Genomic DNA, 24,492 nt, shown 5'->3' with positions numbered 1-24,492 from the left:
CCAGGCTTACAAAAAATAAGTCCAGGGGTCGGGTTTCTTCAACTAAAAGGCAGTGCTCCAGCATGGACACAGTCAATTGACTGAGACAAGTAAATGAAAACAATAAAAGTATATATATATATATATATATAGATGCTAGTGCTGCCTAACTGGACCCTGTGCCGGTGGCACGTAAAAGCACCCACTACACTCTCAGAGTGGTTGGCATTAGGAAGGTCATCCAGCTGTAGAAACCTTGCCAGAACAGGTTGGAGCCTGTGATAAGGCAGCGAGCTGGCAGAAACATTACCATGCCAGGCGAAATGCTTAGTGGTATTTCGTCTGCCGCTACATTCTGAGTTCAAATTCAGCAGAGATTGACTTTACCATTCATCTTTTTGGGTGCAATAGTGTATTCACTAATGATCCATTGTGGTTAAGCATCCAATGCTTATGCAGGATTCCAAACATCCACAATGATGAAATGCATGTGTTGAACAAATACAAAGAGATTGAAATTATTTTCACTTTGAGAGAAGATAAACAAACTCCTGGTGGCAATTGTGACCAACTCCAAATGAGAAGGTGAGGCAGTCTCAAGACTCAAGAATTTCTCTGAAATTGACATGCCAATAAATAAAAGACCAGTCTTTTATGTATGTATTTATTTATATAAACCAAGAGGAGAGCTATGGACACGGGTTTCTGCTTCACTATTACACCAGTTTATCTATTCAAATTCGTTCAGTTACAAAATTAATTGCTTGCATATATATATATTTCATTTGTAAACATTTCTTAAGAGATTACTGTCTGTTCTGAAATTATAAAATTTCATCATTTCAAATCACTGTTTCATTTCTACAGGTTTGCTTCGAAGCTTGGCTCCCCCCGGACCAGATGGAAAACCAAACTATAAACCTCCATATAAATATCTGAAATACAACGTACATTATGAAAAACCTCTGAAGAAACATTAATTTTTTTCTCTTGTAATAAAGTATTTATGAATTTTTTATTGAGTCTTATTGTCTTCATCACAACCATTGTACAAAGCCACACCAAAATATCCAGCAAATTTGTGACCAGAAGTGGACTGGATTTTCCAGTTTTCTGAAAACAGCCTAAATATATACTTAAAATATAAAATAAACTATGAAAAGTAAGCAGCTAAATTTTACATGATGGATTTGAATTAATGCATTTCTAAAGCAGGGTCTGTTAAATATTTATTAATCTGCTTGAAATTCTTAAAATAAGTCATACTGTGCATACAATAGGATGAAAAATTAAACAAAGAAAAGTAAAGATCATGGTTTTATTGTAGAGACATAGGTACAAATTAATGCAATTCTAAAGCAGAATTTGTTTAATCTTTATGAATCTACATAAAAAAACAGTAAAGAACAAAACTGTTTTTTAACACAATGTATGCAAATTAATCAACTTCATAAACTAGGTTTGTTTTGCTCAATACAGACTCCAGTATATTGCATGATATTGTATAGTATTCCCAATTTCTGGAAGTCCATCCGTTTATGTTATCCCTCTCCCCCCCCCCTTACTTTTCCTGACAACATGGATAAACTCTTTTGCATCATAAAAGCAAAAAATTCTCTTGTGACTCACTTCTCTCTCTCTGCTGAATGATGCTAGATAGGTCTGAAAAAAGAAATGCAAAACATCTCTCTACTACTGCTCATGTTTTCTTTTTATATATAATTTGCAGGTGCAGATATTGTAAGATGTTTGCTTCCCAACCACAATGTCTTAAGTTCAGTCCCACCAAATGGCACCTTGGGCAAATGTATTCTACTATGGCTCCAAGCTGACAAAAGCCCGTAAGTGGACTTGATAGACAGAAACTGAAAGAGGCCTATTGTGGTATTTGTGTGTATCTCCTTGACTTCACATGAGAGTTGTAAAACAAATGTCACCATCATGCAAGCAGTATCCGTTATTTCCAGTCTTCTGTAAAAACATGTGTTTCATGGTAAATATTATCTTACTTGAAAATAGGTGAGGGTTGGTGATAGGATAGGCATCCAGCTGTAGAAAATCTGCATTAACAAATTCTCTCCAATCCATGCAAGCATGGAAAAGTGGATGTTAAAAGATGATGATGATAATTTATGAAGGTCTTCCAAATCTGATGAGAATGATGTAACTGCTGTTCACTTTGAATGTCTGCAGCAAACATCTGTCACTGGAAGTGAATTCCAGAAAATAAATTCTGAGAGAGATTGCATTGGGTAAAGAAGTTAAGGATCTAGTAGAGGAGAAACAGGAAGAATAAATACAATAACAAGACAAAATTTGAAATTTAAAAAAAAATAATGTATTTACTCCCTGCACTCCACTGCTCTTGTAATTCCTTGGGAGAGGTACAGATTGAAACCTTCTCCCAGTGCATTAAATCCCTACTTACTAATCAATGTCCTTACCTACAAAGGCATCTAAACAGGTCCCCAATTTGGGATTAATTACTGAGCTACAGCTGTGATGAGAGAGTTTTTGTTTTTTATCTTTTGTTATGATAGATTTAAATATCTCTTAATTTACTACATTAATGTTGGGTGTCTTGGTGGTCTCGTGGGTAGAGACATAATTAGTCCGACACATTGAACATCCTGGGCAGGGTTCAATCCTACCCAGGGCCTGCATTAAGGGGTCTTACTAAAATTTTTCATTTTTTTTTTTTATCTCCAGAGATAAAAAATGAAAATGTTTAATAAGACCCCACTGTAATTCCTGGCAGAGATTAGAAACCTCTGCTAGTGTCTTGTTACTACTTTTAAGCACCCTTACCAACTGGGCCACCAAAGCAGCAACAATTTTTATGAGAAAATTAAGATACTTGAATTTACTTCAAATATTGTATTTACTATAAATATATGAGGTATGTATTATAACCACAAATACATATATATATATATGTATTCGTATGAGGAGGTATGGCCAAGAAGACATGGGATGAAGTACCTGAAGCATGACCTCAGGAAGCTGAACGTTTCAGGCAAGATGACAAAGCACTGAGATACCTGATGCCTGGCTGTACTCAAGAAGACCCATACCCCACAGCAGAAGTGTTAACACTGATCCTTCTGATAGTGTAAAGCACTCTTGGTGGTGCAACATAAAAGTGCCCATGCAGTGACATGCAAAAGCACCCATGCGATGTCACATAATAACATCAGTGTGACGACATGCAAAAGCGCCTGTGTGTGTTCCACATAAAAGTACCCATGCAGTGCCACTTAAAAGTGCCTGTGTGGTGTCATGTAAAAGTGCCCTTGCAGTGCCACATAAGTACATAGCACATTCTTTAAAGTGGTTGGCACTGGGAAGGGCATCCAGCCATAGAAACCATGCCAAATCAGACAAGAGGATCTTTCCTCTCTCATTTTTCAGACACAGAACTATGCTTGAAACATACACCCACTCTTTTTTTTTAATCTCATACAGAGCATCAACCTAGTACACTGAGCTGTTCATTGTTCAAAGGACTTGGGGAAATATTATCCATCCTGGAAACAAGTGAGGGTTGGCAACAGGAAGAGCATCCAGCTGTAGAAAAATCTGGTTGAGCAAAATTTCATCTGACCTATGCAGCAAGAATGGGAAACTTGATGTTAAACCAATTGTGATGAAGTTTAACTGCTGCCAAGAGGCAACATGAAAGTTAAAAATATACAATTTGTATAATGAATGAGCTTTAAAACAACGAAAATATTTGAATAACTTTTATTGAGTGATAAAACATTAAGCTACAGTGGTAATAACATATGTTCAATTTTGGGATACAGCAGGACTATTAGAAACGTTCTAAAAGAAATAACAAAAACAAATCATTTGTTAATAATAATAATAATAATAACATAACAAAACAACAAGGATTGAGAAACAACTCTCAAAAAAATCAAAAATATTAATATTTTTTAAAATAAATTTAGATGAAACTAGTGGTGGCATAATAGTTTATGTAAGCTTGGGTTTAGTCATATATCGGTAGCCACAGTATTAGTAGCAAAGAGAACATGTTTACAATTGGATCTGTAGTACTTATCATTGTGTTTATTTGGCTGACACTACAACCACTCACGCACATAACACTGAACATGTCTCTCACTCAGTCTCTCATTCAGTCCTATAATATTTACGTGAATATAACAAACCTTTCCATAGAGTGGAAATTAAATTGATTAATTAATAATGTAATATCAATGGTGACTGTCTTATAAAGTGCAATTATTATGTTCCTCTCTTTTCAGCACTATATATATATGTATATGTAATGGGAGTTCCATTGCATTATTCCATGGTTTCTGCACTTCATATCCTCCAGTCACTACTGCCTACACACACACACACAGATACTCACACACACACACACACACAAATACTCACTCATACTAAGTCGTTTGTTTTTCAGTTTTAGATAACTTTAAGAAGTTACCTATTTCCTTGATAATTAACAAAAAGAACTGGAATATCTCTAATGAGAAATATATATAATACATAAGTTAAACTCACTAAAATGTTACCCATTTATGTTTTCCTGGAACTAGCTGGCTAAAACAATGTCACCAAACTATTCCAATAGTCTGGATATGATCCTCAAATTAATTTGGCATTATCACATAATTTAAATGAATTGCTTTAGCTCAATATTCAATTTCAAGTACTTTATTCTAGTCAATATCCTTGTATTTTTCTCAGAGCAGTTGACTATTATGTCTTGTAAGGTAAAAAAAAAAAAAAACTATTGCAAGTGTTTTAAATTCCTTAATGATAATATAAAGAAAAAAATTATATTTATATAAGTTGATTGTAATACAAGTCTTTGAAATATCACTGGATATAGTATAAGTTTAATAAATATAAGTTTAATAAATACTAGAAAATGATCTAGTAGAAATAAGTTAATATCGGAATCGATCAGGCTATTCATATAACTTATCCAATCACCAGATACTGTTGTCTGAAGTCATGAAAATGTTATCTCTTGGAGAATTATTTAAAGATAATTATTGTTTTAATTTGTTACAAATAAATATTTTCATAATTAATTAATCACCTTTTTTTTAAAAAAATTATGTTAATACATTATATTTTTATAAAGTAAATTAAGAATTCCTTTGTTTGTATTATTTTCCTTTCACCATTGTTTTGTCATTTTAAAGTCATAAATACCAAAAGACTTTATAATTCATTCAATGAAATCAAGTCTTAGTAACAGCCCAGTTATGCTATCAATCTTGAAATGAAGGAAATGGTATTTCAATTTTTTTTTTTACAGACAAATCCCACTTTCCATCTTCAAAATGTCACCTAGCCATTTGAAGAATTATATCTTTCATCTCAGTTCTTTAATTTGACAGGAAAAGAAAAGAATAAAATAAGTCGTGCAGAGTATTTTTCTTCAGTTAGTAATTATAATTTCTTTTTTAAAATTTCATAAAAAATAAAATTCTTTGTCTTGTCAATTGTGTTGAAATATTTTTTCTTGTGTTTTGAAAAAAAAAAAATGTATAGAGATCACCAATGTTGGTTTTTCTTTAAAGCATTTGAATTAAAAGAAAAAAACTCACCAAAATTTTGTTTAGATATATAAATTAAACTTGACTAAAATGTGCAGTTCCAAAATCAATTAAGTCAAATGAAGATTATTAAATTTGTATAATTTTATATATCAAGATAAAGAAGAACAAAATAAGGTTCGCAGAAGATTAAAAAAAAACCTTTGCCATATAACAAAAAAATGGGATAAATGTAGAGTTATGTTCTGATGAAATATATAACGTCAAATAAATGTATTAAATGCATTAATTTGTGCATTTAAATCATATACCTGTCCATTTTTAGTTAATATCTATGGTTGTTAAGCCTATGTAGCATAGCCAGGTGTGAATAGTTAATTAAGCTGTCCCTGAGCTTCTATGGTACCATGTATCAATACAAGAACACAATGGGGGTTGGGGGTGTACCAAAGCATCTGTGGTACTATTGAATATTATTTAACAGACAAACCATCTAGCTTATTTTCCCTTCAAATCATTTTGCCAAGGAGGTATCATGTTGCCTTCTCCATTAACTACACCACGAGAGGCTACTTTGGGTGCTGCAAAGAGTTGTGATTTGGTCTCCTTTTGAATTTGAGAAGCTCTGAAAAGACAACAACCACAGAAAAAAAAAAAAATTAATATTTGTTTCAAGAAATTTTACATGTGTTTTCCAAGCTAGTATGGGTTAGACAAATACATATAGTTAAGGTGTTGTTTTACAGATGAATGATCTACCTGTCACTAACCCTTTTAAGTAAGGGAGTTTTCATTCAAAAGCACTGAGCTATTGGATGAGTTGTTGAGAAGGAAATGTTACAAACATTACCAACCATAGCTGAATGATATCTCACGCAATGTGCAGAATATAAATATTTACATATATCCTTCAATATACAAAAGATTTAAATGTGAGCTACTATTAATTTCATACCTCAGAAAATACAATGGTTGAACAAGCTTGTATAGTGTGCTGTGTATTTTTAGGCAATCATTCAGGCTCAAAATACAACAAAGCTGCTATTTGAGACACACACACACACAATGGGTTTTGTACAGATTCCATCCACCAAATTCACTCACAAAGCAATGGTTGGCCTGAGGCTGTTGTAGAAGACACTTGCATAAAGTACTGTGCTATGCGGCTGAACTTGAAACCAAATGAATGTCTATTTATTGACACCTGTGCTTATTATGGATTATATTGCTTTTACATAACTGACGCATTCAATATTGTTTTAACATTAAAAAAATGAAAACTGAGATGGTCTTTTGCTAGACCCAGCTAGCAAATTTTTACAATGAAACACTATTTATTGTGCTTGAAAACCATATTGCTTCTTTAATTTCAGTAAATTTTATATGGAGATTAAAAACAGTTACAAAGGGGATCAGTAATATAAATTCGTTTCAGCACCACAAGGTATTTTATTACAAATCAACAAGATTGCCTCAAATTGATTTTGTGAGCTGCTAACAATAACAACTAAATCTCCTTCAAATCACACCCTACTATATTCAGAAAAGAAAGAGAAATATTAGATAATGAAGTTCTAGATAAGGTGTGCCCGGAAAAAAAGATAAGGTGGTCATCACCAGAACATCACTGATCATAAGACTGCTATATCAAGCTAAAGAAACAACTACGTGTTACATGTAAATAAATGTGTTTCGTCTTCCTGTAAATATTTAACCCTTTAGCTTCAGATTATTCTGTAAATGTAATGCTTCTTTACTTACATCGTTTTGAATTAATCATGCATTAATTTGTAGCTTCAAGATTTTAATGATGTGATTGTATATTTTTGAGCTTGACAATAAAGGCTAGGTGTGAGAGGCTGGTATGAACATAAAAACAGGGATAATAGTTAGGCCAGTTTAAAAGCTAAGGGGTTAAGGCTAGAAGCAAAGGTAAAGATTATGCTATAAAACACTAGATTAATCTGATTTAGTTACAGTATACTAAATCAACAAAAAATGTTTTTATCCTCTAGAAGAAACCAACGTTGTTGTTTAGGAAGATAAAAGCAAGGATCTCAATTATATACATAGAATATGATGAAAAATGCAGGTCTATGTTGAATTTTATTTCCTGAACTCTGTTAAACACATTTTTACTTTACAGAAAATTAATCAACTTTTAAAGAAACAGATAAGGAATTTTTTAATTTCCGCAGTATATGCTTACTTGTTTTCGGCTGATTTCTTCTGCATAAGAGCTCGTTTCCAAGCGGGAACATTTTTAAAACGGGCTTCTTCTTCTGCCTGCTGAAGAAACTAATTTAGTGTGAGTAGTGTGCAACAATAACTCAAAAGAATGGTTAAGCAATCAACTCCACAAAAGTTCTTGTATATTAACGCCAACCACTCCGAGAGTGTAGTGGGTGCTTTTACGTGCTACCGGCATGAAGGCCAGTCAGGCAGTATTGGCGATGGTCATGCTCGAAATGGTGTATTTTATGTGCCACCTGCACAGGAGCCAGTCCATTGGCACTGGCAATGATCTCACTCGAATGTATATATATATATATATATATATATATGTACATACATAGTAATGGATCTTTTATTCCACTAGACTTTGAAAGCACAGAATGGCTGGTCATAATGTCGACAAAGAATGTGAATACCATAAAACATTTTTACTTAGGCAGCAGTGAAAAGCAAAGCTGTGCAATATCAAAATACATGCAAACACACACACACAGAAATGTACATATATATACAGATAGGTAAACACACAAACACGTACATGCACACACAGACATATACATACATCTTCATTTAACATTTGCTTTCCCTGCTGGCATGAGTTGGACAGTTCGACTAGAGCCAGTAAACTGGAGAGCTGTACCAGGTTCAAGTCTGGGTTGGCTGGGTTTCTATGGCTGGATGCCCTGCCCAATGCCAGCCACTTTACAGTGTGTGCTGGGTCCTTTTAACATTGCATTGACATGTGTACATTTATATGGCGCTAGCACAAGTGTTTTTTACATGGTACTGGCACAGGGTTCTTGCAGGCACTTTGGGCTAGTGTTTTCTACTATGGCTCTAAGAACTTCATAATGATACAGCCATGTAGGTGTAAATATTAAACCTTTTGTTGTTTCTGCAGATGAGCAAAAACCATTATCACATTAACAATCCTTTCTACTATAGGCACAAAGCCTGGAATTTGTGGGGAGGAGGCCAGTTGTTCACATTGACCCCAGTGTTTAACTGGTACTTAATTTAATGTCTCTGAAAGGATGAAAAGCAAAGTTGACCTCGGCGGGTGGAATTTGAAATCAGAATGTAAAGATGGATGATATGCCACAAAACACTGCCTGGCATGCTAACAATTCTGCTAACTTACTGTCTTTAAGATCATATTAATATCTCATCTCCGACATTAAGATATTTAACCAAAAATGATTCATGAAAGAATTTAAAAAAGCATGCAGAGTATTGAAAACTTATTTTACTCTTTTCTTTTCTTCTTCTTCTGATTTTGCCTTCTCTGCCATCTGCCGTGCTAATACATGCCGTTTCCATGGAGGAATGACTCGCCCAGCAGCATCCTTATCAGGAACTTGATCTAAGAAATTCTTAGGATCAAAGTTACCCTCCAGTATTGTTCGCTCTGATCGTTCCTAATAAGAAACAGGAATAGAATGTGTTTTTAAGAAAGAACATAGTAACATATGTTAAAGGAGATTATAAAACAATAGCATCAATATTTCATACATCCATTACATTACAACATATATGTATATTAGCAGTGTATAGGAACTAATGTACAGATGTATTGTGCAATTATATTTTTATACCTATATGTGTGTGTGTGTGAGGAGGTATACATGTATGTAGGACATTTTTAAGGTTGCATTTTATGGCTGGATGCCCTTCTGGATGTCAAACTATTTAGTTGTTTCTTGCAACATGAAGGGGTGATACAGTATACCCATCAGAATAAGGTAACTAAAAATTATGCATATATCTTTGATGTATTTAACATTACTGTGTGTGTGGTGGAAATTTCAAAAGTGTATGTTATATGAAGAAACAGTTTGATAAATTTAAAATTCAAGAAATAAATTATGTAATTTTGTAATATGTTAATTACAGAAAATTATTAAATTGTCATATATTAATTTATATTAAAAGAAAATATATTTATTTTTAATCATTTTATTAGCACTAAATCTTATGTAGTATAGTTCTTATCTGCAGATTCTATTGATTTAAGCTGATGCAAGTTAGATCTTCTGGATAAAATACAAATCTATTACAGGTAATTTACCTATAATATCAGAGTGATTATTCACAAGTAAACTGGGAAATATAGAATTATACGTCTTGTCTGAGGACACAGCATTAAGTTTTATCTGGGGACACAAGAGAGGCTCACTTTATAAAAGAATATATCATAAATTAGATAATAGAGTCTGTTATGAATGAAAATGTTATTATAAGACTTAAGACCTAAATTTTAAAGTGAGCATTCTCTATTTACTAATGTATAGGTTGACATTTTGTTATCAACTTTTAAACCTATAATTCAGAGTTCAAACACTCCAAGTTTGCAGGTGTTGCCTAGGGCCCAAAACTTTTAAGTTAAAGATATCTAGTGTAATGTTTGCATCTAGACAAACACACAGTAACTACAGATTTAAAAATTTGATCTCTAAAAAGCATTGACATATATAAGTGTGTTCAGTGTATTGAATCAAGAATGGTAAATGAGAGAAAAAGAAAGCCACAAATGAGAAATGGCTAACTAAAATTAAATAATATACAGTTATACTCAAAAATTATTAATTAGGAAACTGAGCGAAAATAAATGGACAACGTGGTTTTGTGACAAACCCCCCCCCCCCCTAAAAAAACTGTGAAATTTAAAATGTTGGAATTTAAGTGAACTGAATATAAGAGACTTGCAACTATTGTACTATTATCTAACATTTCTCGAAGTGACATGCTTTTCAGGAAGGTGAAGCTATCAACTGTGCTTTCTTTTCTCCAAACGGCAAAGCATTCAAACAGTGTTTTTACCCTGAATGTTCATGAGATTAATGAACTGTGGTGACATGCTGTTAAAATTTCTAAGTTATATTTAACAGAGAAAGTGAAAGTCATTGCTTTATAATGAGTTCTGTCAAGTGACCACTCAGAATACACAACATACATACTTGCTATGAAAACATTGCTTCTGAAAATATTCTTTAAATATATAATGCTGTTACAATGAAACACTTCAATATTAAACTGTGTTTTCTTTTTTGAAGAATTTCAATTTTAACCCAACAATAGTTTAGAAAAGGTAAATCCTTGAGATACCAACCCACCTGAAGTTATTACTGGTTTTATGATAACAAACAATTTGTTTTATAACATTCATATATTAAACTAAAAAAACTATAAATTTAATTGTTCTTTCATAATTAGATGAAAGAACCTTTTGTAATATTCCAGACATCATCTCAATAATGTAGTTGTTAGTCAATTTACTTGATCATTTTCAAATTTAATCAAAATAAATAGACAGTGCATTTCATTAGAAATATGTTAAGGAAGATGTTTAGCAGCTCTTTAATTAAGAGGTCCTGATTTTAAACATGTACAAAGATACATCAGGATTTTAGGATGTATGAAAATATATTTTTCTAAATTAGAAATAATTTAGAAAATAAGTTTACAGTTTTAATTGAATTCCGTAATATATTTTAAAATAAATTTCAGACATTATGCTTATATGAATACAATCTTCTTATATTGACTTGCATTGGACACAGTTATGGATGTACTGCATACCTTGTCACTTATAAGGTTATTTATGGAATGTTCCAGTGTGTGTGCATGGCATCACACCCTTGTCTGCTTTAAAAGCACACACAGATAGTACTGTAAAGATGGGATTCTCAACTGTGGTCTCTTTAAGAAAATATCGGGAGAAACTAGTATCAGTTGATTAAACCAATCCAAGTTTTTGATTTTATTTTATGAATTAGGAAAAGTTGGAATACAATAGAGAATTCCCCAAAAAAGAGAACACATTTTTAGGATTCTTTATTTTAGGTAACCAGTCTCTAACCATTGCTTAAAATATGTATTCTTTCAATCCTTCACAAGTCAATTCTGACAGAGCAAACCTATGATCATAGATGTACCAGTTTTGACCATCCCAATTTTCATATATCCAGGTCTATATTATCCAATGTGTCCCTTCTTGTTTTAAGAAGGTAAGGTTGTCTTCCAAGGGAAATTTAAGGAGATTTGATGGCCATTTCTAGCAGGTTGAGCAACTGCATATAAACTTCTCTTGTTGTTTCTTTAATCAATCTTAATTCTCAAACTAGATGCAAATTTAAATATTTAATTTAATATAATATACTCAAAATATGACTTGTTTTTGAGAGATAAATTTAACAACAAAGTAATTAAATTTACTGAATATCAATTAACTAATCCAGTCTGAAGTTTCTAACTTGAAAATAATTAGTATCAGATAATAGACTTTAATGAAGCATACATTTCTAATTAATCTTGAACATTATGCACCAAGATCTCATAAAATAAGCAGGTTTCAAAAAGCTATTAATTACTAATAAAGATGAACTGAACATTTCTCAGTAAATTTAATTTTATAAAAATCTTAATGAATATATGCTAACTAATGGTAATTTTTTTAATTTTTACAAAACATTTTTTTTACAGTTTTATATACATTTTCCATGCAATCATATTTGAGATGGCAATTTCAACATTTGTATATTTCTGGAGTAATGGCTAATAAAGATCTGTGGTTTTCTTGGTGCTAATCATACAACTATAAAGTGGAAGTAGAACCCAATGAAAACCTGACAGACTGTGGCAACAGAATATTGTCTTCTCTTAAAGCACTGCACAATGACTGACAAAGTTTGAATCATTGACCTTGTGTAGTCCAGCACTTTGAAAACATACCCATTATATTAATAAATAAATAAATAAATATATATATATATAAATAAATATATATATATATATATATATATATATATTGTTGTTTTATAAAGTTAATTTTCCTACAAGAACAAAATTTTAAACTTAAAAATAGGATTTCAAAAATAAGGTGCGTGGTTATCATTAATAGAAAAAAGAAAATTATAAAAGAATATTTCATTGTACAGCAATTACATATTGTAAGTTACAGAGTATGTTTTGTGAGTTCCTGATTTTTACTGCTCCTTTATCAGGGATCAAGATGTGACATCACCACAACTGCTTGTGTGACTACTAGTGAATTACAATCTTTGCAGTGATTTGATAAAAACAACCAGAAAGGTGTTACCTTTATATGCAGAAATGGGCACCAACACCGATAGCTTCATAGATCAAGAAACTTTCTGGTATATCCAATATTTACATATAAGTAGAGATCCCATTTCATAGAAAACTATTTAGAATTCAGAGTTTTGCAACATATATTCTTGCAAATATATTTATGCATTCACCAGTATCACAAATCACATAATATTACTTTTTTTTTTCTTGTCTCATAGAATAGTTTCATGATATAGGAAAAAGTTTTTTTTTAATATTCAGATTAGCAAGCAAATCAATGGATTTCAACAAAAATAAACACCAATTTTGTTATTATTTCTATGCATTTTCCCCAAATAAAATTTTAATTTTTTATGTAAGTATCATTTCATTCAGACAATTGGCATTAACAAAATTATACGCATAACATCTGGAAAGTTTCTTTTTAATGGTTCAAGTCCAAGCTATATAAGACTAAAATATATTTCCTTTAATTCTAAAATTATTAAAGATCATGAGATAAATTTCTCTTTTAGTTGATTCCCAGATTTCAAGAAAAAAATATTTGTTTGCTGTATTTAATTATGAAAATATTCACTAATCACTAAATCTCAGTGAATTCGAAGAGTAAACATGATTAGTATAAAATATTGCTTCCATATGGAATATTGCTATGATTGTAAATTTAAGAATCCATTATTATATTTCTCCAAGATAAATTCTAATAAATTTTGAAAATATGATACTATCTAATTTTTAAAGCTTTCTAAATAAAAGAAATAACAAAAAAAATATCAATATTGTGAAATTATAAATTACAAATCTTTTTGCAACGTGTGATTGCACAATACATTGATTTTTGTCATTAACATATCAATGTTATGATGCATAAGATACAAGTTAAGGGCTCTGTAATTCGTTTTAAGAAGCCAGAATGGAGTAAAACATAGGAGAGGGTCTTGACATGTAAAATATAAAAAAAAAAAGCTTTTGTAAACTGACACTTGATAGAATGAGTAAATGTAATTAATGAAATTAAAGTTAAATTTTTCCCGAATCATGAATTCTCTTCTCTTTTGAAATATATTCTGGATAATGTTATCGGGAGAAAAAATAGTCCTCATCAAAGTCTTTCTAAAATGAAATGAAATAAAAAATGAAAATATATATTAAACCCCATCCCATTATTGTTGTATGCAAGAAAGCAGAACTTGGTAGAAGCATACGCTGTAGATGTGGACAAACATAGACAGACACTCTCTGAACCCTCTCACCTTTGACCCAGAGAAACATCCAGGATGTGACAGCTGAAAGAGTGGGTGGTGGTGGTGGAGGAGAAAGAGCTGAAGCAACAGTTGGTACTCATTTTTGCCAGCTAAGTACACTGGAGCAATGTGAAATGAAGTGCCTTGCTCAAGGACACAATGCACTTTCTGGCCCAGGAATCAAACTCACAACCTTATGATTGTGGGTTTGATTCCTGGACCGGGCAGCAAAAATACAATAAATTTATTAAATAGATTTCTAGACATTTTAATGAAATTTTCTTTGGATTAAGCTACAAGAATTGTTCTTAACAAGGATAAACGATCATTTCCTAAGCTTAAATGAGAAACCTATTCAATTAATGAAGGTTTCATAATGTGATTTCCTCGGCAAATTCTGATATCTTGTCTGACCGTAATCTCTAAAGTTGGTGCCAATCTGAATATGTCTTCTATCCACAAGACTTCTAAATTGCCTCGTTTTCAATGGATGCTCTATTGGCTGTTTACATATATTAAATTCAAGCATGTGGTTTCTCATTGTTTTGTTCCTTTCCTCAATATAATTTTGGTTATCGTAGTCAGAATAATAATAGCAATCATCATAATCATCATCAACATCTTCCACATATAATCCTTGATTGAAGTTAACTAAGCTCTTTGTAAAATTATAGGTTTCCTTTTTTAATGATTCTGCTTTGTATTTGATTTCATTAACGATCGGTCCAATCCTTCGGCCACTACATCTATCATAAACTCCTCCATAAGCATAATCTGATTCAGACTCATCAGTCTCATTACCAGCAGATGTCTCACTGTCATCATATTTGAAATGCTTAGAATCTAGAGACATTTCCGATGATATACTATAATCTTTAACCATTACATCATCAGAGACATCAGCAAATCTTATACTTCTAGAATCTGTTGATGCTTCTGAAGACATACTGGACTGTTTTATTAATCTTCTCTCATAGGAATCCATTGACCTAAAGTTCTTGGATTCAGTAGATGTTTCTGAAGAAAAACTAGATTGTAAAGAGAATCTATTTTCAGAAATCCCCAAAGACTTTGTATATCTGGATTCTGTGGATGTTTCTGATGACAGACTAGATTCTTTGAGTCTTCCTCTTAGACTTTTAAATGTCTCTGGTCGGCCTAACCTAGACTCTTTTACATTCCTTTTTATGCCATTATTGGTTTGTGGAGAAACTAATGTAGCTTCTTTTACTTTCCCATTTAAACCCACACTAGGCTTTTTCAATAAGGTTTTTACATCACAGTCATCAATCTTCTTTTGCTTCGTTTCATTACTTTTATTATTAACATCTGATGGTATTTCTATGATTTCTTGACTTATTCTAGACAAAATATTATGCTTCTTTTTAGGAAGTTCAAAGCTTCTCTTCCCTCCCATTTGCCAAAATGTAGATATTTTTCCATTCAACATTGGTAATTTCCTTCCAGAAGGAAGAAGCTTACTTTCCCAACTATTTCCCGAATGAAAAGTTTTACTATCTACTGTTGACTTTATTTCTTTTGAAGTATCCTCTGTTTGTTTTTTATCTGTCTCACTGTCTTCCTGACTACTGTCCCCTGTATGTGTTGGGGATATTGTTTTTTCATTAACAGACACCTCTTCTTCTATTTCAATAAGAGAATTATTTTTATGACTTTCCAGAAACTTCTGTCGACGCAATGAAGTACTACTAACAGTATCTTCATAGTGTCCATTTCCTACCTTTGCTTTAGGCAGCAGCTGTGGAGCAACTGCTGGCACTGGGGTTGGTGCCTCACTGGTGTTGTTGGTGATTGTGGCAATAGGCGTGCTGGCAGTAATGACATGGCTTGTGTTTGCTGATACATTTGGTGAGAAATTTGTTGTAGGATTTGTCCTTGTGTCATTCAACTTGATATTACTACTACTACGAGTGGTAGTAGTGGTAGTAGTAATACTGGTTACAGTACTGTTGTTGTTGTTAGAAGAAGTGCTAATATCTGTTGTTGTTGTTGTGGTAGTGGTTGTTGTCGTTGGTGCTGCAGTTGAATATGTAGGAGAAACTGCAGCTGACAATGGTGAGGTAGTTGTTACAGGGACCATGCCTTTTTCAGTGTACATCATCACAGTAGGCTCTGGTCGTGGAGTTCTCTTCAAAGTAGACTTTCCTTTTGCAGTGATCTCTGCAATTAGATCAGCACTGGAGCTTCCAGGGGAAGCGTTTGGAATCGATGCTCTGCTCGGACTGTTCATTTTAGCTTCGTTGACAGTGAAACCCAGTGAATTTCTGGAACTTTAAAAAATAAAAATAATTAACAGTAAAACAAAAGCACATGAGAACATACACAAAAAAACAATGACAAAAAAGAAAAGCAATTCCAAAAAATACCTTGAAAATATCTAAAGAAATTGTTGTATTAATGTTGTAATAGAAACAAACATGAAAAAATAAAAGAACTTGAGATAAATAACTTTAAAGGAAGCTATTATGAAGTAGTTGACTTTAAAAAAGATAAATATTAATGCTCTAAAATGCAACTTTTGCAGGAATTTGTTTCTTCTTATGGAATAGAAGACATCTTGATAATTGTGAGAGAGTTCAAAGAGTAAATAAAAATGTTTTGAGTGAATGAATAACTCTGATTATATAAATCAAACAGAAGAAAATTGATGAAGACACTTGCTGTCAGGTGGAAAATTTTTCTTTTATCTATTTGAAGTCTTCAAACTGAACTTTACCTACTATAAATCTCAAACTTCATCATCTTTGGCCAAAAATTAGTATGTGAAAGACATTGGAATGACAGAGAAAAAAAAAAAGATGCAAAAAAAAATTTCTGTAGACACAATTACAAGACGTTTTTTTTTACATTTTCTTTGAGAAATTATAAATCTTATTTATTACCTAAAATTACAGAAATAATAGAGAATAAATATCTCTTTCTTGGTACCAGCAAAGGAATCAACCACATTTAAAAGTTCAAGAGTTTAAAAAAAAAATAGACATAAATAAAAATACAATAATTTTATCCTAGAACAACTAAATTTAAATGAAACTGAAGAATAAATAAATGATTATAAACAAATATATTTTTTCTAATTTCATTTTCCAGCTTTATGAATATATATATATATATATATATATATATATATATATATATATATACAGCAAGGAATGATAAAAGCTATACTTCCACTGACAATGGTTAAGAATCTGGAATTGCTTGACCAGAGAATAATGTTAGTTAACCTGTAATATTTTTTGCTTAATTACTTAATTTAATCATAATTATTTGATATTTTCTAATGCTTTATACATATTGGAATATCGAGGTTCAATTTGAATAAACTAGAAAATGCATGTGGCTCTGAAGAAGGCTGAAGGTTCATGACCATAGATGTTCAGATTGCACTCAGATTAGAAAATCTGAATGGTGCAAAATATGACATATTTTGCTTTTAGTTTAGTACTAACTTCAGGTTACATAATATTTGTTTCTAACATAAGGATTCAAATGTAGAAGGTGGACATAGCCAGTTAAGTCAATCTCAGTACTCAACTGGTGTACATTTTATCAACCCCAAAAGGATGAATAGCAAAGTTGATCACAGCAGGATTTGAACTCAGAGCATTGAGATATGTAATTAGATACCACAAAATATTTTGTATCATTCAACTGATTTTGCCACTATCCTTATATTCTCAACCGTCCATCTTTTCTGTCCCCTATTCCTGGGAGGGTTGTTGGGGTGGAATCCTCAGGCACCTCCTCTACAGGGTCCTATCAGTAGGACCCAGTTATATTTCCAGTTAGATTCCCAAGTGTCCCCAACAGAGATTACTGAGACTATTCTATGGGTATTAACAATAATAACAAACTTAGTGTCCAATAACTAATAAGAATTAAATTACAATTAATAGAATATAAAATAGAAGAAATTAAATATTTAAAAAATGTTTTCTTTTCTAAAACCTAATTATTGATAAAACACCTAAAAACCATAATCATTAATCTAATAATAATGATAAGAATGGTTTCAATTTTGCCACAAGGGCAGCAATCTGGAGGGAAAGGATGAGTTGATTACAACAACTGGTACTTATTTTATCGATCCCGAAAGGATGAAAGGCAAAGTCAACCTTGGTGGAATTTGAACTGAGAACATAGTGACAGGCGAAATACCAGTAAGCATTTTACTCAGCATGACAACAATTCTGTCAGCTCACTGCCTAAAGAATAATAATAATAATAATAATAATAATAATAATAATAATAATAATAATAATAATAATAATGATGATGATGATGATGATGATGATGATGATGATGATGATGATGATGATGATGATGATGATGATGATGATGATGGTGGTGATGATGGTGGTGATGATGGTGGTGGTGATGATGGTGGTGATGATGGTGGTGATGATGATGATGATGATGATGATGATGATGATGATGATGATGATGATGATGATGATGATGATGATGATGATAATAATAATAATAATAATAATAATAATAATCTTCTACACTTTCAGTTCAGGAAAACCTAAATAGAATACATTAATACAATCAGTCTTACAAGATTAATGTATATTTATGAATAAAGAAACAATATTTGAATAATTTTGAAACATACCAAAGATATTTACCAAGACATATCAAGATTATGAACACATTTCTATGGGTATATAATATGGGTATATAATATGAAAAGATAAAATACCCATGAAAAAAAAAAAAACAACAAAATATACTGAAAATTACAGGATTAAGCATATTTTTTTTAATTAAGAGTTTCCTTATAAAATTTATTAAACCAATTTCTATCTAATATTTTCAGAAAAATGTGTAATATTGTTTGCAAATTATGCATCACCATCAAATTTTCCCATTTTCCTCACATGACAATTTTTCCATTTTCCCCACATTTTCTTACTATACAAAGTAATACCACTAAATTGTAAGAAATATATTTTTTAAAGAATTTTGCATATGATTCTTCCCACAAAGTGCTTATTAGAACTTGTCACCCTTCACCCTGGTATAAGTTATCTACCTATAATTCATAATTCTTAAATATGTATATAAAAAAAGAAAGAAATGTATGAAAAATGATAAGTGACATATTAACATTTACTAATAAAGGGATGAGATAATATCAATATTAGCCAATGATCAATATTATTTTCCTTTCTTTGGCAAGTATGGAAGACAACTCTAGACATATTTTGGCCTTATTCTGACTTCCTCCAGAAGATTAGCCTTTACTGTTCTTGTTGAAGTAGCATGATTTAATTTGAGAATATTAAGAGGATGTCAATAATTAAACATTGTAATTTAATATGGCACTTTACCATTTCTGCCACTCTGTCAAACCATAGATATACCAAATATTGATTTTTAACTTAGGTGCAAGTTTGAAGGAAGGTATATAGTTGATTATATATATCGACTGAAGTGCTTCAAGGACACTTTATTTTATTTACTACAGAAAAAAAATAAAGCTCATGTTAGTTCATTGACTCATTAATGAGAAACTGAGGATCTGATAAATTGATTACAGCAAAAGTGGATGACATAGCTGTAGTAGGCTAGCAGGATTACTTAATCCTTTGAACCCGTGAATATACTTGAGTAGGTAAAAGTGGGTGATCATGTGGTTTTGAGTTTATGGCTGAAGACAACATCGTTTCTGTTAATCTGTAAACTGTAAACATAAAACCATGTAGCCAGCTGCTTTTACATCTTCCAGGTGTATAGTCAAATTGAATTGTGCCTGATACTCAGTATAGTTCCTTAGAGAACATAACTCATGACTTTGCTCAGCTGAGCATTCTCCACCAATTATGATACACTGCATGTAATTTATCCAGCATAATAATTTGCAACTATTTGATATGTTTCTAACTATATTGCGTTGCTGATAGAGGAAAAGTCTTGTTGATGTCTAAGTGTACAGCAGTGACATTTGCTAACATTTGGTTCCATAAATGCAACACATTAAACAAGATACGTTTGATTCGGTGTCAGCTATTTTAAGATATTTTTATCTAATTTAAAGAAATGACAGAAAAATGCCAGAAAACTCTAGGAACCCCAAACACTACAATATATCTGTTTCTACTTTTACCACTTTCTTAATCAGATTCAATTTAAGGATATTTTTGTCAACAGTCTTGTGTTTCTGTTAGAATTTTTCCCAAAGCATAAAAAACAAACAAAAACATTTAGCATTTTTGAAAATAAAAGAAACCACCTAAGGGAACATATTTTCTATATGAAGGAATGGATGTGTGGAAGAGAAGTTATGTGAGAAAGAGTTATTTTAAACTGGACAGCAGCAACATGGACAAGTAACTTCTATCATAGTCGAAGGTTAACCAAAGTCTTATGAGTGAAATTGGGTAAGAGAAAGTATGTAGAACCCAGCAAAAGAGACAATTCCTGTTTAGAAGTGTGGAATAAACTTATTTTCTAATTTAACATCTCCGCCTGACATCTGGTTGCCTTTAGCAGAGTACACTGTTACAAGCACCCTGGCCAGGTCTTTGCTTCAAAAACATTTCCCACTCTTCCTTCCACCAGTTATAGAGGTCTTCTTCTGAGTAAGTCATTGAAAATGTAATTTTGGGGGTAAAATGAAATAAAACTAATTTCCTTTGAATTTCTGAGATGAGAAATTATTATTATTAAACACTGACCTATTCTACCTCGTGTCCTCAACTTGCTTCTTATGGACACAACATTTCGGTCATAAAACCTAACAACATTCCTTAGATGCTTGCTGTTTTCAATAATGTTCTTAGAATTTTAAAATGAAATCCCAAGAATAGTAGCAAATATGACAGACACCTGAGGATGACTGGAAGGTACTACAGCCAAAACATAGTGACTACAACAACCAATATTAGGACACTAGTCTGTATATGTCAGTGTACAATAAAAATAGTACAACTTCAATGTTTTACATAATCAATAATATTGAAACTGTGGAAACACAGACCTGACTATAAGAAAGATACATCAAAACTCATAAATTTATTCAAAGAATTTGATGAGACCAGTTCAGATAGATATTCATAATTATAATTTTAAATTAAACTATATTAGAACAATATTTTTGGCTTGAGTCTAATTTGTTTAGTTACTTAAGTAAGGATCCTACTCTTCATTAGGGTGAAGGAATTAGAAATTAGGTGTTAATTACATTTCACCAGACCTTCTGAACTATTCTAAAACTACAACAACCATCATAATTTTCAAACCATACAAGTACAGTTTAGTTCAAGAGTTTATGTGTATTTAATATATATTCTATGTGTGTGTGTGTTAAACTAATAATAGATGAAAAGCAAATGAAGACGCTGAAAGCAAAAAGAAAAGAAAAGAAAAAAAGGAAGGGATGTAATCATTGAAGAAATAAAAGAAGGGTAGGTAATCATTGGGGAAACAAAGAACAATAAGGAAAAAGGAGCCAAATAAAAGCTAAATGTCAACAGCAAAAAATAAAAAAATTATTGCCACAATATAAAATTATTGCAAAAGAAAGCAAAACAAATGTATTTTCCATTCCAAGCAAACAAATATCACGAGAATATAGCTGACCTAGAAGGTGGTGTGAGGAATGCCAGCAAAGACCTACAAAAGGAATTGAAAGCAATTCAAACACTAAAAATTAATATCACTGCAAAAGGAAATGCGATTCTTTTTTTTCTTTTTTTTAATCAACAAATTAGAATTCTGATTACATTTTACATCTCTGCTAATTGCAGTAAAAGTTTTAATTTCTTATAATAATAATAGTCTTTTTAAGAAAATCTGACAGGAAATAAAAAAAGGAAATCAATGGTAATAATAAAAAAAAAATAAACAACATAATACTACTGGAGCAATTCTATAGTGTTGTGTTTTTATTTTGGAGGCAAGAGAACTACATATTAATTTAATTCTATGATATATAAATATCACAAGGCATTATTTTGCCATCTTTTTTTCACTATTTGTTAATTTGTAATAAACATTTAACACACACACACACATAAACACATACATAATTAAACTTTAACACATTAACAAAAGCTTCATTTTTCACATGAACGATAAATATAACTACTTTAAAAGAACATTAGATTATTTTAAAGAGTTTTTATAGAAAATGAACAATCAAATGAAAATCAAGAGAGAAAATATTACAAGCAAATTATCTATATATTTATTAATTATATCTATTGATTTAACATTTCACAGTTTTAAAACATTAAAGTTTAATTGCCAGTGGCTTATATACACACACTCTATAGAAAATAAGGAAAACTAACAGGGTAATGCTTTGATACATATTCCTAATTAATATTATGATATATATATATATATATATATATATATATCATAATATTAATTAGAAATATATATCAAAGCATATATATTCTAATATGATATACATATATTCTAATTAAAAAAATAATTTAATTTATTCTATTTTACTAATCAAAATTTACCATATTAAATAAAAGTTTAAAATATCAACTAACTTTTAAATGTAATATATCACCCAAATGAGACTTATGAGGGAAATTAAATTAACCCTTTTGTTATCACGTTTCTGTTGAAATATGCTACTTTTACTTTTCAATTAATTTTGAAAATAATAAAGAATTTAATAAAATAAGTTTATTAAAACAATTTTATTATTATTAAGTTGGAATTTGGAACATAAATTAACATAAAATTTTATGGAAGGATTTCATCTAAAACACTTTAAAAACCTATGGTTTTGTATTTTAGAACAGCAAGAAGTGTTTCTGTACTTGGTATGTAGTGGTGAGATTGATGGAGTGGATAAGAAAAAATTGGAAGGGATTTTATCAAGTGCGTGCCCTGGGTGCAAAGTGGGTAGCATACATGAAAGGTCCGTCCATGGGCAAACTGCTTATAGAGTCATGTAGGTCAAGGAGTTATGTAAGTCTGTAAATTTAGAGAAAATTTTCAGAAGGATGCAACTGGAGGTGGGAAAGATTGCAGGTTGAGCCATGCATGAAAGCAGTGTTATCTTAGGACATGGGCACACTGGACTGCCATACGGGGACGCCATGGGTCTAGGAGCCCAATACTGATCTGCCCATGCTGTGGATTTCTGTCAATAGATAAATACTGTAGGGCCTAGTGCATGATTTGGCCAAGGACCTAAAATGCTGCTAAGATGGCCCAGCATGGAGGCATTGATTTTTACCTTTTCAGAGGGTAGTATTACAGGAATTGGTGGAAGGGGGGGGAAATGGGAGAAATTTTCTTTCATTTGTTGTTGGTCTTGTTTGGTGCCTGAACTACTACAACATAGCTACATGTGAATTGCTGCAGCAACAAAACTACATGTGAGCTACCATAGCAACAACAGCTGCATGTGAACTAATGTAGCAATATAGCTACATATGAACCACTGCAGTAATACAGTTGCACGTGAACTACTGTGGTAACACAGTCACATGAAAACTACTGCAGTCATACAGTTATCTGTGAACAACTATAGTCACAGAGCAACATGTGGTTTATGTAGTATAGCTACATGTGAATTACTTATGCAACACAGCTATATGTGAATTACTTAGGCAACACAGCTACATGTGAACTAGTTGGAGAGTCTTAGGTAACAGACTTTGGTTGTATCTGGAATGAGCAAAGACATTTAAAAGAAAATAGTTCCAGTTGTTGCTTAGTCAAAGTTCAGCTCTGACTATGCAGATTAAAATCCAAGGGATTCCATCATTAACAAACCTCTTATCTTCCTTTGGGCAAGAAATCCAAAACCATTTTAACCCTTTTGTTACCATATTTCTGTTGAGATACTCTGTGTTGCTTTCAATTAATTTTAAATATAACAAAGAATTTAGTAAAATAACTTAGTTATCATTAAGCTAGTGTTAGGAACATAAATTGTGACAAAGGTTTAGTGGAAGATTTTACTTCAGAACTTCTGCAAACAAGACATTTTTACTACAGAGCCAGAGGTGGTTTCTGCCAGGATGGTATCAAAAAGGTTAAGCATGTGCTTTTTTCCTAAGTTAGTAAAATGTGATTTGAGCAAGCTTTGGCTTCTACTTCTAGCATGATGGTCTGCCATCATTTATTCTGTACAGGATAAGTGACAGGCAAGGTATGATTGCTGCTTGCAATCATAGGCAGCTTAGAACTGGTCTAGTTTCAATCAATTAGCTGACTTGATGAGATATAACTGTTTGTGGCAGGGTGAGGTGAGTTATTTAGATGTGTGGTGGAAAACCTTAATTTGGTGTGGTTGGAAATTTCATTGATGTACAGATAGAGGTTGTTCAGTGGAGAAGAAATCAAAAGAGGGAGTGTGTGTGTGTGTGTGTGTGTGTGTGTGTGTGTGTGTGTGTGTG

General features: G+C 31.7%; 2 protein-coding genes across 4 annotated transcripts in view; one reads left to right on the top strand and one right to left on the bottom strand.

Annotated features, from left to right (window-relative positions):
- LOC106881075 (28S ribosomal protein S18a, mitochondrial) overlaps nt 1-997 on the top strand; it is a 6,613-nt gene extending 5,616 nt beyond the window's left edge. Inside the window, exon 5 of the mRNA XM_014931291.2 lies at nt 847-997. Within this exon, the coding sequence (XP_014786777.1) occupies nt 847-959 (113 nt within the window). The 3' untranslated portion in view covers nt 960-997. The remainder of the gene's footprint in view (nt 1-846) is intronic.
- Nucleotides 998-3,709: 2,712 nt separating this feature from the next.
- Nucleotides 3,710-24,492, bottom strand: part of LOC106881072 (espin) — a 177,035-nt gene continuing 156,252 nt past the window's right edge. The window contains exons 7-11 of one of the 3 annotated variants that reach the window (XM_014931284.2): nt 21,701-21,733; nt 15,831-16,380; nt 9,005-9,172; nt 7,729-7,808; nt 3,710-6,144 (exon numbers count right to left, since the gene is read on the bottom strand). In XM_014931284.2, coding sequence (XP_014786770.1) covers nt 6,018-6,144; nt 7,729-7,808; nt 9,005-9,172; nt 15,831-16,380; nt 21,701-21,733 — 958 coding nt within the window. In that variant the 3' untranslated portion in view covers nt 3,710-6,017. The remainder of the gene's footprint in view (nt 6,145-7,728; nt 7,809-9,004; nt 9,173-15,830; nt 16,381-21,700; nt 21,734-24,492) is intronic. The other 2 variants (XM_014931285.2, XM_014931286.2) reach the window with 2 other exon arrangements.

The sequence above is a fragment of the Octopus bimaculoides genome, chromosome 6 (assembly GCF_001194135.2).
Source record: "Octopus bimaculoides isolate UCB-OBI-ISO-001 chromosome 6, ASM119413v2, whole genome shotgun sequence".
NCBI lineage: Eukaryota > Metazoa > Mollusca > Cephalopoda > Octopoda > Octopodidae > Octopus > Octopus bimaculoides.
Note: the sequence above shows the minus strand (reverse complement) of the source record. Positions and strands in the feature narration are given on the sequence as shown.